Source organism: Peromyscus maniculatus, chromosome 4 (genome assembly GCF_049852395.1).
Source record: "Peromyscus maniculatus bairdii isolate BWxNUB_F1_BW_parent chromosome 4, HU_Pman_BW_mat_3.1, whole genome shotgun sequence".
Classification (NCBI taxonomy): Eukaryota; Metazoa; Chordata; class Mammalia; order Rodentia; family Cricetidae; genus Peromyscus; species Peromyscus maniculatus.
In genome coordinates, this window is record NC_134855.1 from 85,805,219 (window position 1) to 85,822,920 (window position 17,702).

Sequence of the window (17,702 nt, forward strand, 5' to 3'; positions counted from 1 at the left end):
TATGAAGAAGTTTCCAAAGCTTTAAGAGGTGTTAAAAGATTGAACACAAGGCTATATTGACAGTGCAGCATGTTCATTGAGAAATATATAATATGGGAGCAAGGAAGAAGAGTATTTATACATGTGCTTTCCAAATGCACTAGGAAGAAATGTCTTCAGGAAAAGAGAGAATGCATCTTTGACTTCCTTAGAAGAAGAGTGTATATTCATTTAATCCAGTTACAGAGAAGTGTGGTGGATTTTAAGGATATTTGCAATCCTTCTGCTAGCTTCTTTATACAAATGTGGTAGTTTTGGTATTCAACCAAATGTGGTGATACTGTGTTCCACAAAATATTGTGCACCCTAATAAACTTATCTGGGGTCAGAGAACAGAACAGCCACTAGATATAAAGGCCAGAAAATGGTGGCACACACACACCTTTAATCCTAGCATTCTGGAGGCAGAGATCCATCTGGATCTCCGTGAGTTCAAAGCCCACTGGAAACAGTCAGGCATGGTGACACACAGGAAGTGAGGGCAGGAAGCAGAAAGGTATAGAAGGTGTGAAAACCAGGAACTAGAGCCTGATAAGCTTTTAGGCTTTTGAACAGCAGTTCAGCTGAGATCCATTTGGATGAGGATACGGAGGCTTCCAGATTGAAGAAACGAGATCAGCTGAGGAACTGGCGAGGCAAGGTTAGCTGTGAATGGTTCTGCTTCTCTGATCTTTCAGCGTTCACCCCAATACCTGGCTCTGGGTTTGTTTTTATTAATAAGACCTTCTAACAATTCCTGCTACACACATTTACTAGAAGTCTTTCCATAAATGGACTGTCAAATTCTTTCCTTTGCACATGGAAGAGACTCAGATATTAAAATCAAATATTATGTTACACATACACACACGCACACACACTTACTTCTTACCCTCTCATAACGTATGACAGCAGAGATGTTGAGTTGCCTTTCTTTGCCAATAGAACCTGTATTGCTCTAGAATTCACCTATAGTCACTCACTCTAACTCATTGCTACCCATGGTTATTAATTTTGCCAAAATCACGTTGCTAGGCTTATCAGAGTAGTACACAAGTGAAACATTCGTGAACAGAGTTTGCTTAGAGGTTGTACAAGTACCATGTGATAGCCTTGTCTTTAGTCTTTTTCTAAAGGATATTGACAGTTCCTTAAATCAGATCAAAATGACTGAAAGGACATGCAATTCGAAGACTGGCTAACCATCCACAAAGTGGTCACAAGACAAGATTCTGACTCAGAAAGACAGCAAGCTTAAGACCTGCTGTCTGACCATTTAAAAATAATCTCCTGCCTTGGGTGACACGTGAGTAATGTGTAAAGCCCTGGGGCTAGGTCAATATGATTACATGGACAAACTTACCAGTAGCACCTCACATGTTCTGTGTGGGAACTTCAGTGTTTTATCCGCTTTATCTAAACATCCAGCTGTGGTTCTAGCTGTTATGGAGGAGTCTAGGGGATCTAGGAATCCTCTAAAATTAGAAAAGTGGATATATTTTTCAGAGAGGAGATTTCAGATAAAATTAAAACTTCCTACAGACTTTTACTTTGTATTTCTTTAACCATTATTCTTTATTACATGTTCCATCCTCACTCATGTTAACTTTAGATATAAGTTATTAAGTGGAAAGGGCCACATCTAACACAACAGTCTGCTGATCCCCAATCCTTAATTAGAGGACGTGCTCAGGAAACATTAGGTGGTGGGAGGAATGAGTAAACCATGTCTGTATAACAGAAGAGACCCTCTGCTATTAAGCAAGATTATCTTAGACTTCAAGTTTGGGTTTGATTTGGTGTCACTGTGTTCACAACTTCACTTTAGTTAAGAGCTGCCGATAGAGGAAGGAACTTATTCCAATTCCAGGCTCAAGTATGACAATAGATGGCAATCAGCACCGATATCAAAGAAGTGGAGAAAACTCCATCATTGTGAGGCTAAGGATGCTATTATAACCAAGAAGAATGATTAGATGCAGACTTATTATAGCAGTTTCAAATAAAATGAGTCCCGATAAAACATGTTAAATTACCTCCTCAAGAGAAAACACATGCTTGCACAGGATGAAGATATCTTACAGGAACTGAATGTGAGGGCACAGTTACTGCATTTCACAACAAAGACAGAAACAAACAAATAAATGCCTTCATAGTCAAACCAAAATTCTGGAGCCACCTCAGTTTCCAGGAACCTTCCTCATGTGTTTTCATTCCTTTATTATATTGCAAGGTTATGATGGCAGCTGTGGAATGCCTGAATCAACACCTAACCCAATGGAAGCTATATTTACTTAACTGACTAAACAACATGTATTACCCCTGGAAATTTCTAGAACCAAGTCCATGTTTCTACACAAAGGAGAGTTTGAATTCTCATCTCATTTCACTTCCCTTCCATGAGCATAGGAATGGATGACTCTAATGAAATCCTCATGCTATTCAAAATGACTGCCTTCAGCACTGAAGAGCAAATAATATCCTAGAAGACTTTCGGAACTGAGCATGCAGGACCAGACTTTTTTTCATGGGAATTACCTGAAATCTAAGTGTCTTAACTGGTTAAAATTATTATTAAACCTCAGCAAATTTACATAGCCCTACCAAAGAAGGAACAAGATGGCTTACAAATGAGGTGACAACTCTGTTTAACAGCCAAGGACAGTCTTTCAAGATAATTTGGGACAAGGAGCAAAGCTTACCTTATTGAATTGACGAATACAATGGAACCTGAGGCAGTTGGAATGCAATTATCCCTGCTAGAATTCAGTCAAGCCAGCTTCTGACACTTCTAAGCAATGCTGTGGGCCTTTTTAATGAACAGGGGGCCTTGGGATTGGATTTCACCTTAGTTCCAGGTATAAAACCTGCACCCTGAGAATGCAAAGTGGGAGATGTTGATTAGTTCACACATGTCAGGTTCAGAACTCTAATCCTAGAGATCAATAGCTCTGACTTCTGTTTCGCAGAAGAAAACTGAGGCATAAAACATCACAAAGTAAAAAAAAAAAAAAAAAAGAACTCTGTTGTTTCATGCTCCCTTTTGTATTCCCAAGTCCACACACCCCTCAAGTTAATTTAATTAGCTAACTATTATTACTGTATTTTCTATACTCAACCCTTTGCTCAAATTCTGGAAATTTATGATTAATGTGATGAATGATGCTTGGTTTTTCCTTCCTTTGTTCCTTCCATCCACCCTCCCTCTCTCTTTCTTTCCAGAGCTGAGTATCAAATGCAGGGCTAGGCAAACATACTACCACTGAACCGAATCCCCAACCCCAACGGGTCTTTGCTTTCTAAAAGCTGTTACCCTGTCTGGAGAAACTAATATGAACCCAAGTTATTCTTTCAGAAGGCTGAGTTTATTAGTCGGCTTTCTATCCCTATCAAAAATACCTAAGTGAAAACAACAAATACTAAAGAAGGGGAACACACAGCACTACCACCAAAAGACAACAGGAATTAACAATCACTGGTCATTAATATTCCTTAATATCAATGGACTCAATTCAACTATAAAAAGACACAGGCTAACAGAATGGATACAAAAACAGGATCTACCCTTCTGCTGCACACAAGAAACACACCTCAACTTCAAAGACAGACACTACCTCGGAGTGAAAGGCTGAGAAAAGACTTTCCAATCAAATGGATTTAAGGAGCAAGCTGGTGTAGCTATCCTAATATCTAACAAAATAAACTTTAAACTAAAATCAATCAAAAGAGATCAGGAAGGACATTACATATTCATCACATGAAAAATCCACCAAGATGAAGTCTCAATTCAAACATTTATGCCCGAAATACAAGGGCAGCCACATTTGTAAAGGAAACATTACTAAAGCTTAATTTGCACATCAAATCCCACACACTAGTAGGAGACTTCAACACCCCACTCTCACCAATAAATAGATCTGCCAAACAGAAACTTAACAGAGAAATAAGAGAACTAACAGATATTATGACTCAAATGGACTTAATAGATATCTACAGACCATTCCATCCTAACACAAAAGAATATACCTTCTTCTCAGCACTGCGTGGAACATTCTCTAAAATCGACCACGTACTCGGTCACAAAGCAAGTATCAACAGATACAAAAAAGTTGGAATAACCTCCTGTATTTTATCAGACCACCATAGATGGCTTAAAGTTAGATTTCAACAACAACAAAAATTACAGAAAGCCTACAATCTCATGGAAACTGAATAATGCCCAACTGAATCACCAATGGGCCAAGGAAGAAATAAAGAAAAAAAATAAAGATTTCCTAGAATTCAGTGAAAATGAATATACAACATACCCAAACTTATAGTACACTATGAAAGCAGTGCTAAGAGAAAATTCATAGTGCTAAATGTCCACATAGAGAAGATGGAGCAATCTCACTCTAGCGATTTAACAGCACACCTGAAAGCTCTAGAACAAAAAGAAGCTAACCCACCCAGGAGGAATAGATGTCAGGAAATAATCTAATATAGGGCTGAAATCAATAAAATAGAAACAAAAAGAACCAATAAAACAAAGAGTTGGTTCTTTGAGAAAATCAACAAGCTAGAAAAGCCCATATCCAAACTAACTGAAAGGCAGAGAGAGAGCATTCAAATTAACAAAATCAGAAATGAAAATAAAGACAGAACAACAGACAATAAGGAAATCCAGAGAATCATCATGTCATACTTCAAAAACCTGTACTCTACAAAATTGGAAAATCTAAAAGAAATGGACAATTTTATGAATAGGTACAATATACCAAAGTTAAACAATTTAAATAGACCTGTAACCTATAACAATTTAAATAGAAATAGTCATTAAAAGTCTCCCAACTAAAAAAAGCCCAGGACCAGATGGTTTCAGTGTAGAATTCTACCAGATTTTCAAAAGAGAGCTAATACCAATACTCTTCAAATTGTTCCACACAATAGAAACAGAAGGAACATTACCAAACTCTTTTTATGAGACTACAGTTACCCTGATATCCAAACCACGCAAAGATGCAACAAAGAAAAAGAATTATATACCAGTCTCCCTAATGAACATTAATGCAAAAAATACTCAATAAAATATTGGCAAACTGAATCCAAGAACACATCAAAAAAATTATCCACCATGACCAAGTAGACTTCATTCCAGAGATGCAAGGATGGTTGATACAAAAATCTGTCAATGTAATACACCACACAAACAAATTGAAAGAAAAAAAACCACACGATCATCTCATTAGATGCTGAAAAAGCCTTTGGCAAAATCCAACACCCCTTCATGATAAAGGTCGTGGAGAAATCAGGAATACAAGGAATATACCAAAACATAATATGGGCAATTTACAGCAAACCAACAGCCAGCATCAAATTAAATGGAGAGAAACTCAAAGCAATTCCACTAAAATCAGGAATAAGACAAGGCTGTCCACTCTCCCCATATTTATTCAATATAGTACTTGAAGTTCTAGCTAGAACAATAAGACAACAGAAGGAGATCAAGGGGATATAAATTGGAAAGGAAGAAGTCAAACTTTCACTATTTGCAGACGATATGATAGTATACATAAGTGACCCCAAAATTCTACCAAGGAACTCCTATAGCTGATAAACACCTTCAGTAATGTGGCAGGATACAAGATTAACTTTAAAAAAAGTAGCCCCCCCCATATACAAATGATAAACAGGCTGAGAAAGAAATCAGAGAAACATTACTCTTTAAAATAGCCACAAATAATATAAAATACCTTGGAATAACTCTAACTAAGCAAGTGAATGACCTGTATGACAAGAACTTTAAGTCTATGAAGAAAGAAATCAAGAAGATATCAGAAAATGGAAAGATCTCTCATGCTCATGAGTAGGTTGGATTAACATAGTAAAAGCAGCAATCTTACCAAAAGCAATCTATAGATTCAGTGCAATCCCCATCAAAATCACAACACAATTCTTCACAGACCCTAAAAGAACAATACTCAACTTCATATGGAAAAATTAAAAACCCAGGATAGCTAAAAGAATCCTGTACAATAAAGCAGCCTCTGGAGGCATCACCATCTCTGACCTCAAGCTCTACTATAGAGCTACAGTAATAAAAACAGGTTGGTACTGGCATAAAAACTGACATGTGGACCAATGGAATCAAATTGAAGACCCTGATTTTTGACAAAGAAGCCAAAATTGTACAATGGAAAAAGAAAGCATCTTCAACAAATGGTGCTGGCAAAACTGGATGTCAACATGTACAAAACTGCCCATACTGTTATTTATATATTTATTTTTGGCCTGGAGCTATTTGCAGCCAAAATTGTTCATTAAATCATATGCTTTTCCACTTTGTTACATTGCTTCCCATTTGTAATATTTTTGCATACATTAATTTTGCTAGATGTAACTGCAAATTTAAAAGATATTGAATCCTTAAACCAGAATGCCACAGGACTCCCTGGTGGTATCTTGGCTCCTGCTTTGGTAGGGGAATTTCACCCAGCATGGCTGCCAGGTGCAGACAACTTCACCCAATTTTGTCACCGTCATTGCCTGTGGTTGTGTTACAAGTTACAGTAACAGTGGCAACCACTTACCGAGCACTCACTATCTGCCTTCTAAAATGGTATCTAATCAACACCCCAAAATCCTCACAAAACTCCACATAACAGTTAGGTTTCCCCTGCTTTTCTGATGAAGAAATGAGGACTCAGAGGCACCAAGGGACTGGGACTGGTCTTAAGCAAAGCCAGCAACTTGCTATAGCTTACCAGAATCCAGTCTCAGTGCCGTACCCAGTCTCTTGACATCCGCAGCTTACTTCCTCACTTAGCATAAGATAAGGAAATGAAAATGAACCTATATAGGACTGCTGTGGGATGTTCTATATGTTAAATATGTTGCTCTGATTGATTAATAAATAAAACACTGATTGGCCAGTAGCCAGACAAGAAGTATAGGTGGGACAAGGAAAGAGGAAAATTCTGAAAAGTGGAAGGCAAAAACAGGGAGACACTGCCAGCTGCCTCCATGAGTACCAACATGTAAGATACTGGTGAGCCACGAGCCATGGGACAAGGTATAGATTAATAAAAATGGGTTAATTTAAGATAAAAGAACTAAATAACAAGAAGCCTGCACAGCCATACAGTTTGTAAACAATATAAGTCTCTGTGTGTTTACTTGGTTGGGTCTGAGTGACTGCAGGGCTGGCAGGTGAGAGAGATTTGTCCTGACTGTGGGCCAGGCAGGACTGGAGAAAACTTCAGCTACATGGGACGGATAGGACTGTAAACACCCAATAAGTCAGTTTAAAGGTGTTTATTCCGCTGTTATTAAACTACAAAAGATAATGGTTGACATCAACAACCATCTTATATCCGAGACATCCATGTATTTCAAATTCAGGTAAGTCTCTTAAGGTGGCATTGACAGGGGCCACTTAGATGATTGACGGCTGCTCTGGTCTAGAGGATTCAAGAGCACTTTACTCACAGGCCTAGCACCTTAGGGCAAACTGAAGATGAGACCTAGGTCATCCTTCTGCGTTTCCATGAAATCTCACAGCTTCCCCATGCGGTAGCTCCAGGACACTAGTTGCAATCAACTTGTCTATCCCAGTACTAAAGCTACAGAAGGAAACGTTTACAGGAATAGGAAGGTAAGTAATGTGAGCGTTTGAAATCTCAATGAGTTTTCTGATTTGTGAAAATAAAGACCATTCTTGGGTTGGTTTCAAAAAGAGGAAGCTATTTTCTCATATTTCTCAAGACAGAACACACTGTGGGTTTGGTGTCCTCTGAGGCCTCTCTCTATCGTGGTCCCATGGCTATCCTGGCTGTCCCCTAGCTGTGTCCTGTGGAATCTCTCCACCGTGCATGCACATCCCTAAAGCTTTTCTTTCTATGAGAAACACTAAATGATATTCGCACACTACATCCTCATCTTAAATTTAAAAACTCTTTTACAAACCAGGTCTAAACATGGTTATGTTCTGAGACACTGAAGATTAGGACTTTGATGGTGGGAAGTGGAAAGATGAGCAATTTACTCCACAATAAATGTTAATCTAGTGCTTTTAGGTTAAGTGGGGAGGGAGACCCAAAGAGAAAAATAATATTTCGCTAGGGTTAGAGAACCCAGCCTTTGGCAGTGAGAATGAGAACTCTTTCCCATGCAGGCCCACTAAGAAAATACTGGACAATTTCCCCAAGATTTATATTTTGTATTGTGGGAGCAATAAACAGAGGCAGGTTCAATGCAGGGACTAGAGATTTCCCCCTTTTCTTTAGAAATTTCAGCATTCTTACAACCACTTTTATCATAGGACACTGAGGTCATGGGCTTCTCAGCACACCCGGATCTCTGAGCCATTCATTCTTCCCATTTCTTGGCTGACATTTCTAGAATGCAGGTCACTATTTAGACTCTGAATCACAATAATATTGGAGAATATGATGTCCTTGTTTCTACCTTAACATAGAGCTGTCAAGACGTTGAGAACATCTCCACAGTAATTTGCAAACATAGACCCATTCTGGGACTCTGAGTCACCGCATTAGTGCCCCCTAATTTGCAGTGTATACCCCATCTTTGATTTGCAGCTCCTGGATTTCAAGAATAACCTGCATCTTAGAAAGAAATTGGCTTATAATCTGTCTAGGCTTCTTCTGGGATGCATCTGCTACCTTCCAGGATAGAGGGGGTAGAAAAAGTCATTTAAGTCTCTAGGGAAATGTAGCACAATTAGTGCTCAATGCTCCTTTTGCAGTCTCTCCTTGTATTCTAATCTATGTTTCCATGCTGTATGAGATTAAAAGACACATCCTCCCAGAGATAAAAGGAGTAATTTAATTCTAAGTCATCTAATAAAATTATGCTAAGCTTCTATTATGTATCACTATTGTTGGGGGAGGGAAAGATGCAGTATAGTAAAGTGAAACTGGCCTGTCACAACACAAAACACATTTCAACAAAACAAACATGAATTAACAGAAGGATGGGGCAGAAAGGATTTATGTGGTATACTGTTCAACATCATGAATTATGGAAGCTAAAACCCCAGAGTTTTTCCTTCTTATTTTATCAGTTGTAAACCTTGTGATCCACGGTTTGTTAGTCAGAGGTTTAAGCAGAAGCACATAGGTAGGGTACTAAACAAAGCACCTGGTATAAATCAGTGCCCAGTACATGGTAGCTCCCATTTTCATGCTTCCTAACGTGGCTGTAAGAAGTGAACAACTGACAGTTTTGATCTCTCCTATTCCTCACCAACCTTGCAAATACGATTTTTCTCCACTCTTCTCCACTTCCTAAATGATTTCTTCAAACATCCAGTTGGTCATGCCAGAACTTCTTTGCCCTCCTCCTCCTCCTCCTCCTCCTCCTTCTCCTCCTCCTCCTCCTCCTTCTCCTCCTCCTCCTCCTCACGTCCCATAAGCCAGTCAGAAGCAGAGGAAGGCAGGATGTCGAAAGTGGAAATTTGTGGTCCCATGTTGTCTGGGGCAAGAGAGGTAGTTAGTACAATGGAAAGCACATACCTGTCAGATGTTTCCAAGGAGACACTGCAATAAACTGTTTCTTTCTCCTGCTTACTTCCTTTGGGATTGTTATTTGTCTTATAATTTCAGGTTACAGTCCATCACTGGGTTTGGGAACTCAAAACAGGAACTTCAAATAGCTAGTCCCATCACATTCAAAGCTAAGAGCAGAGAAAAATAAATGCATGCATCCGTACCTGCTTTTGTTTAACTCATTTTTTCCATTTGTATACAGTTCAGGATCTCCTCCCTAAGAAATAGTGATACCAACTGTGAGCTGGGTCTTCACAAATAAGCTAACTTGATTAAGACAAGACTGCAGAAATGTCCATCAGCCATACTGATAAAGACAATCCTTAACTGAAGTTCTCTTCCCAATTCACTCTCAATCTCTCTCTTTCTTTCTCTCTCTCTCCCTCTTCCTCCCCCCTCCCCCTCCCTTTTTTGCCTGCATGTATGGCTGTTTTGCCTGCATGTATGGCTGTGCAATATATACATGCTTAGTGTCGGCAGAAGCCAGAAGAGAACATCAGATTTCCTGAAACTGAAGTTACAGGTGGTTCTGAGCCACCATGTGGGTGTGGGTGCTGGGAATCAAACCCAGGTCCTCTGGAAAAAAAACAGCTAGTGCTCTTACAAGCTAAGCCATCTCTCCAGACCCACACCCATACCTACCCTCACTTGCCTCCTTTTGATTTACATTCAAGACATACTCCTTTCTCTCAGTCTGTCATTTTCTACCTGGAAACCATAGTGAACGTCAACCTAGACTCTCAACCTACAGTCCTCTAAGCTAGTCTTTACAGGGTCACCAGTCACATCTCCACAGGATTGCAGCCTCGGCTAAACCTTGACTTCATCTTTTTCAGGGAACACCATTCTTCCCCCACAGCAAGAAATGCTGAGCTAAGCCGATTCAGAATTCCTAGCTCATAGTAAGCTACTAGTTTTGGAATGGTTTCTTACATGGATTAGCAAACCAACATAGCACCCTGGGGGTTTTATACTGGCTAGTTTTTCCCCTTAGAATATTCCCCCCCCCCTTTTTTGGTCAGGCCGATCCTTATTTAGAAGTATAGTTAAGCAGGCTGTATGAGAGTAAGGATGCATGGTCTTGGGGTGTCTGGGTTGGAGGAGGCAGTTACAGACAATAGAATGTACATGACCTTCAGATATTTGATCCTAGGAAGACACTTGAGGAAGCCGCCTCTTTCTCCTACCTGCTTCCTGAATTACTGACCACTCACAGCAGCCTGAAACCACCCAAAGCAGAGGCTTACAGAAGTTCTTTCTGAGGATTTTCCTACTAAGAAATATAAAGCTAAAATGAATTTTTACAGAAGACTAGAGTCCTTTGATAACTCCTAGAATGGCTGACATTTGCCAGAGAGCTCACAGGAAATTTTCAGTTTCTAGCATGCCTACATACTCAATACCATACAGACAGCACTGAGTATGGTCAAGTCGATAAACACTGTTTCTCTGATGTAAAAGGATGGTGTCAGCCAGAATTACCTGAAGGTCCTACCATCTTTGAACTTCACAGACATGAGGGAGCTTCTGGGAAGACATATGTAAAGTCACCATATGAAACCAGAATGAGCTCAGGACACATCATATAGATAGATACTTTTCTACCAAGTGAAGAAGAGACTGTTTTCCAGGATTCACATGGAAGGAAAAGTCACTTAGAGAAAGTACACTGAAGCTACTCACATTTCTGTGCTGAACTGAAGAGAAATAAGTGCCATTTTGAGATGAGGCAGAAATGTGATGTGTTATAGAAACAGAGTCCTTGAGCCTGGGGAACACTGGTAAAGTTCACCATATGCTCAAGTTAGGGTTTCCATAGAATTAATAAATGGTCATTTGAAAATTTCCTCAGTGAAAAAAAAAGCTAATTCCTCATTCTGTGTCTTTTTCCTACTTCCTGATCTCTGAGCAGTGGAGTTTTGCCAACAGGAACACTACTTGCTGAGGCCCTTTAGAAAAGCAACAGCCATTCTCTTTCTTCATTTCTTTCCAGAATCCTTCTATCCTTGCTGCCATAAGGCACTCTTGTCTTACCCTATTACTTCCACTGTTTTCAGGGTGGTATCACCTTAGTGAGACACTGTCTTTCCTCTCCTTTCAAAGGAAAACAGACCTAGTTTCTTTAACCTTTCAGCAAATTCCCCAAGTCCCTCTGTCATTCTAGTTGGCTTCTGCTCTGCCTTCTCTAGTTCCAGAATATCCTATTTATAGAAGGAAACCCAGAATGAGCTCAGGACTCATCATATGACCTAACCAATTCTCTTTACATGACTAGAATAGCTTGCTCCAACTTCTCTTCCCTTCTGCAATTTATTCAGTGTATCTCAAACGGAGCATATCATTCTTCTTTTATTCCAGTACATATTAAATGACAAATATTCAAACTCTAAGCCAGTGCTATTTATTACAAGGGATTGATGTTCACTACAATCAAGACAATTCCAGAATTAATAGGTTCAGGGAGGGGTTAGAGACTATAGTTAATACAGAATTAAGGTTTAAAAATCCAAGTTTTTTCCCCTTGATTTTTTTTTAACTGTATGACATTCACTCCAGTTACTTAAGAGGTTTCTTAGCTGTCAATCACACCATAATGTGAGTGAAACCATTGCCTGGAAGAACATGCTTTAGCACTCAGCTGTGCAAAACAATGCAACCCTGTCACCTGGAAATTTGTTGAAAATGCCAAATCTTGGTTCCTATCCCAGATTCAGAATCTGCTTTCTAACAAGCCACCAAGGAGATTTGTGTGTATATTAAATTATGAAAACCGAAGTTCAGCAGCTGTGAGATCTTCCCTCCAGGTACTGCAGGCAGTAGAGAGCTCAAGTGTCTCTCTTGCTAGGCCCACCACATTACCTTCAGTCTATTTTCCTCACTGATTTTCATTTGCCTTTCCATGATCTTAACTCTGGTGATCCATCTCTTTATATTTACTTTTATTCATCTTTGCCTGTAAGATGTTTTAAGAAGAGTCACTCAGCTCAAGCTCCAAATTCCACAGTGGTCTTATTTCAGCTTCACTGTGAGGTTGTCTGGTTTTCTGAAACTGAGTTAAGTCATATTTAAATCTTCTATCTCAAGTTTAGTTGTCAAGCTGAGGAATATATCAGAGCTATTGTAGACTAAATCATGAGTTTCCAAAAGAGCTCCCCACCCCCCACCCCCCCACCCCCTGACGCACCGTGTGTGTGTGTGTGTGTGTGTGTGTGTGTGTGTGTGTGTGTGTGTGTGTGTCCTCCCTCCCCACCCCCCTTGGTGCTCTGATCGTTTCCTTTCCAGCTAAACTAGGTTTGGTAGATGGAAGATTTTGTGAGTTCTTTTTAAATATGAGCTCAACACCAGGTTCTTGGCAATCATTACCCATTCTTGTTTTCAGAAAGCTTTCCAAATTGTGCATCGTGATTCTCTGCCTCTCCTTCTATTGCCTGTGGAGAACCATTAGGGATCAGGAAGTGACTAAGAGAGCCAATCTTTCTTCCTACCTGGACAGAATCACTTCTTATGTCATAAACAGAAAATTTTTGTTACCTGTTTTCTTAGACTACAAGTCATCAACTCTGCTGCTATCGAAAGCCTCTCTGTGGCCACTGTCCTACATTGATTATAACTAGCAATCTTGAAGTAATGAATAAGAAAAGGGAACATTGAGGAAAGGAAAGGGGACACTATTAATATCTTACAGTAATTAACAAAGTGCTCAACTCTGAGATTCAAGGATGCTTTATGGAATTATTAATATATGGTTCTGTAGCCCTCATCACTCTATCTGCCACAGAGTAAGTACAAGAGGAAAGATTAAAAGTAGTAGTTAGAGAGAAAGAAAAAAATAAGACCTCAAACACAGGGTGAAATAGAGAACTCATCAACATAAACAAATTGACTTGATGAAAATATTTGGGAGGAAAGAATATGAGCTCTATCTCATCCACATCTACATCAACACTCTAGAGGAGTTCCTAGCCCATCACTTCATTGTGATGTAAATTTCCATTTCAAATCCAATATATTTCAAAAGATATCCAAGCATCTCTTAATTTGCTAAGGAAAAAACATTTCTTTCTCACTCTGTTTTGTGTTCCCCTTTCCCACTAATTCTAAGATGTCTCAACCATCTATTCAATTGTATTCTTGTACTGTCTACTTCTGTGGAGTCCTTATTCATTTTTGTGCCTATCTTTAAATATATAAGACAAGCTTTTAACTGTGGCATTGATGGAAGACCCATGTGAATATAAACAAACCAAAAAAAACTCCTTCCTGCTAGGTTATGTTCATATTTTGCTTTAAATTTGGCTACATTTTCAGATTGTGATAGTTCAGACACATTTGTTTAGCATTTACTTTGAAATGGTCCTATCATTGCTAAAAATGAATGGGGTCAGATGAACTTGGAGATGTGTGATATTCATATCACAGCTGACTAGATTTGTGTGGGAAAAGATGACATGACCGCAGGAACAAATGCTCCCAAGATTAAAATTGTAGCAGGTACACTGGTTGGTTGGCATCTATTTTAACAGATAAAATGACTGCAATCTTTGCTTGTATTGGGTACTGGATTTCTACAGATGGAAAACAAGAAGGAATTATATAAGTGAGTTTGAGCAGGTAAAAACCTGGAGAGCTGATAATAAACCAAAAGAAGAGAATTCTCCCCAGGTCATTGGAAAATCAAGAAAAGAAAATACACACATGTGTAGTCATTATACAACACATATCACATATTTATGTAGGTCAAATATTATCTCTTCACTCTTCTCAACAACTCACTACAATAAATCTCATTATATAGCAATTTTTATAACTCATCTTGATCCATAAGTTGTATTACTTTTAAGTAATAGATACAAGCAAGGAAGGTAGAAAAATATTCCTTTGGAAATATTTTCAATACAATCCTGTGCTGTCTAAACAATTCAAATCTAATCACTCATTCATGTTTTGAATCCAGAAATACCTAAGCCATCAATTTAGGGTACCTCTAAAACATAGCATTAATTTTCAAAATAAATATACGTTAGAGAAGGCAATTCCCTACAGAAGCCAGGAACAGTTGACAAAGTCAGACATATGACAATAAGAAATAAGTGTGTTCACATATAGCTTATTCTCCCACGTCATTCTAAGATTTCAGACCAGTCTGAATTCACCAACAGGCAAGGGTGGTTACTAACACCTTTGTGAATTTCACTCTCAGTAAACTGGCTTTGCCCACAAAACTTGTACCCCAAGACCTCTGAGGATGGTTTGTGCCAGCGGTCCTAGTCTTAGGGCAGCATCTGCTGGTTAATTCATGGATGGACAAAAAGTGACCATTTGTGAACAATATGAACAGTTCTTTTAGTGGGAGGTAGCTGTTGCCTTGGTGACTGTAATGGGTGAAAGGTCATCTCTTAATGATGATCACCCCCAAGTCTCCAGGAGTCTAGCAAGTCTATGAGGTGAAGAAAATCTTTGTACAAACATATGTTTGCTGGAGCTGAAGATGGGCTGGGTGGATTTTGGAAACATCTCTCTAGAGGTGCATATGGATACTCAACGCTGGACTTACTACTAATACTAATAATCCAGTACCAACGGCGGTTTTAAGAACAGAAACCCATAGGAGTTAGGAAGTAAAGCTTAGTGTCCCTAAAGAGAGCATTCTTGGTGGGGCAGCCACTGCATGCTAATCTTCTAACTCATCCTATGTGTAATTCTGATTTTATACACCAGGAAGTACGAATTCCATTCGAACACAGCACATCTGATTGGAATAAAGAAACTAGAAATTGAAAAGGACTGGGTGGTCTAAAACTTCAGAACTCTCCACCATCTTCTGCAACACCCTCCCCACCCCGCCCCCCCCTCGCCGCCGGCGCCGCTGTCTCATCCCTGCAGTCAATAGCGCCACAGCCAGGGCCAGTTAGGCCGTTGGTGGGCTCCACTGTTGGGAACTCGGGAGGAAGAGTAAAATCATGGTGTCGGTGCCAAAACGGCGAAACCTGAAAAGCGTCTGGGGACTTCCCAGTGCACTCGCGCTCCTCGGAGCTACCGGCATCTCCATAACAACTGGTTTTACATTCATCCTCGGTTCCTGTGCTCCGCTGCGCAGGGGAAGCCGAGGGTAGGCAAAGGACTGCTCTAGTGAAGAAATACCTGGAGCTAGCGCCTCCCAACGTTGGGGGATGCGGTTACCTCTGGACTTACAGCTCATTTCTAGAGATTTCCGGAGTTCTGCCCAGGACCTCAGCCCAGTGCCTCGCCCTTCCCCCACTGCGCCCCTCCCCCACCGCATCCGCCTTTCTCTTTATTTTACACGCGCACACGCGTACGCGCACACACACTGGGGGGTGGGGGGTGTTTTATTGTGCCTCCTTCTTCTTGAAGTTCATCTCTTTCCTTTCAACTTACTTTCCGCCAACACGTGACCTCTCCACTTCCCAGCCTGCGCAGTCACTGGTGGAAGTGTGGTGGCCAGCACGGGGTTTCCTGGGAGAGCCCCCCTCCGGGTACTCGCTTCCGAAGCCCACCTCCTTGAGCGCGGGGCACTGGTTCTCAACCCGGCTACCGGGAAGTACCCGGGTTAAATCAGCACCCGGGGCGGGGGTGGGGGTGGGGAGGACACCGAGCCGACGTGCCACCCAGGGTCTGGCGCGGATCTCCCCACCCCCACCCCGCCCCCAGCTTATACCCCTCACCCCTGGGCTCGGAGCTGCAGGGCTCCCGAGGCGGACCTAGCTGCACACAGGGGCGGTTAACTCGCATTTGAGAAGCCATAAGCCATTAGAGCAAACGCAGTCATAACTTCATTCAACTCAAGCCGCTTGAGAGCTCGGCTTACAACACAGGTTCCTGTGGGCAACTAGTGGCTCGCCCGGGTGCCTCTCGCCTAGTCATCAGTCCCTAAGAGGAAAAGGGAAAGTTACGGGGCTGCTACGCTCTTCGATGCACGCAGTTGTTCCTCAGGACAAGTCACTCCCGCTACACCATCACCCTCCCCCAATTCGATCGTCACTCACGACCACGTCCGCTGGAGACCCTTAGTCATGGTGGGGGAGGGGGAGGGGCACGAACTTTTCTAAGAAGTTTCCTTTTTAACCAAGGGAGTCACTGTGTGTTGGTCACGTAACCGACTCAGAGAGGCTGCTGTTGCCCCCTCCCCTAACCCCCTCCCCGCTGCGCTTTTTTTTTTTTTTTTTTTTTTTTTTTTTTTTTTTTGGGTATTCTTATTAAAGCGGTAGCCGGCTGGTGCAGAAAAGCAACAAGTTCCCCAGCGGTCTTCCCGCCCTAGCCTGACAAGGCGAAGGCTTTCCTACCTGGCGACAGGGAAATCTCCTGAGCAGAGCTAATCTTTGCCAGAGCCCCAGGTGTGACCTGGGCAGTGAGTGGGCAAAGGAGCGGTGTGCAGACTGGATATTTTTATGGGGGTACTCTGAAATTCCCTCACTTTCTCTGGGAACTTTCTGTGCCAGGACGCAGTGACAGGCGGTGAGAAGGATGCTTCAAGAAACATCCGCTATATAGCAGAGCCGTTGGACAGTCATTGGTAACCTCGCTCATTCATTAGAATCACGTATGAACTCAAAGGGAAACGTGTCTCTCAAAATGAGGGCGTTTGCGTAAATCTATAGGTTTTCAACATCGATGCCAATTGCTTTGTCTTCTGTAGTCGTCAAGGTGGTTGAGAGTTTAAGCTTGCGGATATTGCAAAGGGTTATTAGATTCATAAGTCACACCAAGTGGTGGGCGATCCACTGAGCAAAGCCGAACTTCTCACATGATGACTTCAAACAAGACACATTACCTTCCAGCATCTGTTGGGGAGACGAGATTTTAAGACACTGAATCTCCAGGACAGCAAAGCCACAATGGTGAGTAGCAATAAGCCTTGCATTATAATTGAAAATCTTGACATGTTGCCTAACAACAGGAATATCACGGCTCTTCCTAGCACTTCACACGCCAAAGAACAGCAGCTATTCAGGCCAGGGGAATCGGGTTTTACCCACTGAAACTTTAATTGGAATCATTTGAGATTTAACACAGCAGTGTGGAACTGCGTGGAACAAACTTGGAACTGGAGGGGGTTGTTATACTGGCTGTTCAAAGCTGATGCTTGTCTGCCAGCCGTCTTGTATTCCATTCTTTGCTTTA

At 41.0% G+C, this 17,702-nt stretch overlaps 1 protein-coding gene and 1 long non-coding RNA gene across 4 annotated transcripts in view; one reads left to right on the forward strand and one right to left on the reverse strand.

Annotated features, from left to right (window-relative positions):
• Window positions 1-1,378: 1,378 nt before the first annotated feature.
• LOC121829105 (uncharacterized) lies at window positions 1,379-15,829 on the reverse strand. Of its 3 annotated transcripts, none has more exons than XR_006071896.2 (4): window positions 15,756-15,829; window positions 9,531-9,691; window positions 2,721-2,892; window positions 1,379-1,493 (listed from the first exon to the last, which is right to left on the reverse strand). It is a non-coding gene; the product is annotated as an uncharacterized LOC121829105 (long non-coding RNA). The 3 variants fall into 3 exon arrangements; XR_006071894.2 differs by having other exon boundaries at window positions 15,744-15,811; XR_006071895.2 differs by having other exon boundaries at window positions 15,705-15,811.
• A 1,052-nt stretch (window positions 15,830-16,881) lies between these two features.
• The window catches only part of Bdnf (brain derived neurotrophic factor), a 55,165-nt gene continuing 54,344 nt past the window's right edge, over window positions 16,882-17,702 (forward strand). The window contains exon 1 of the mRNA XM_076570249.1: window positions 16,882-17,419. Within this exon, the coding sequence (XP_076426364.1) occupies window positions 17,417-17,419 (3 nt within the window). The 5' untranslated portion in view covers window positions 16,882-17,416. The remainder of the gene's footprint in view (window positions 17,420-17,702) is intronic.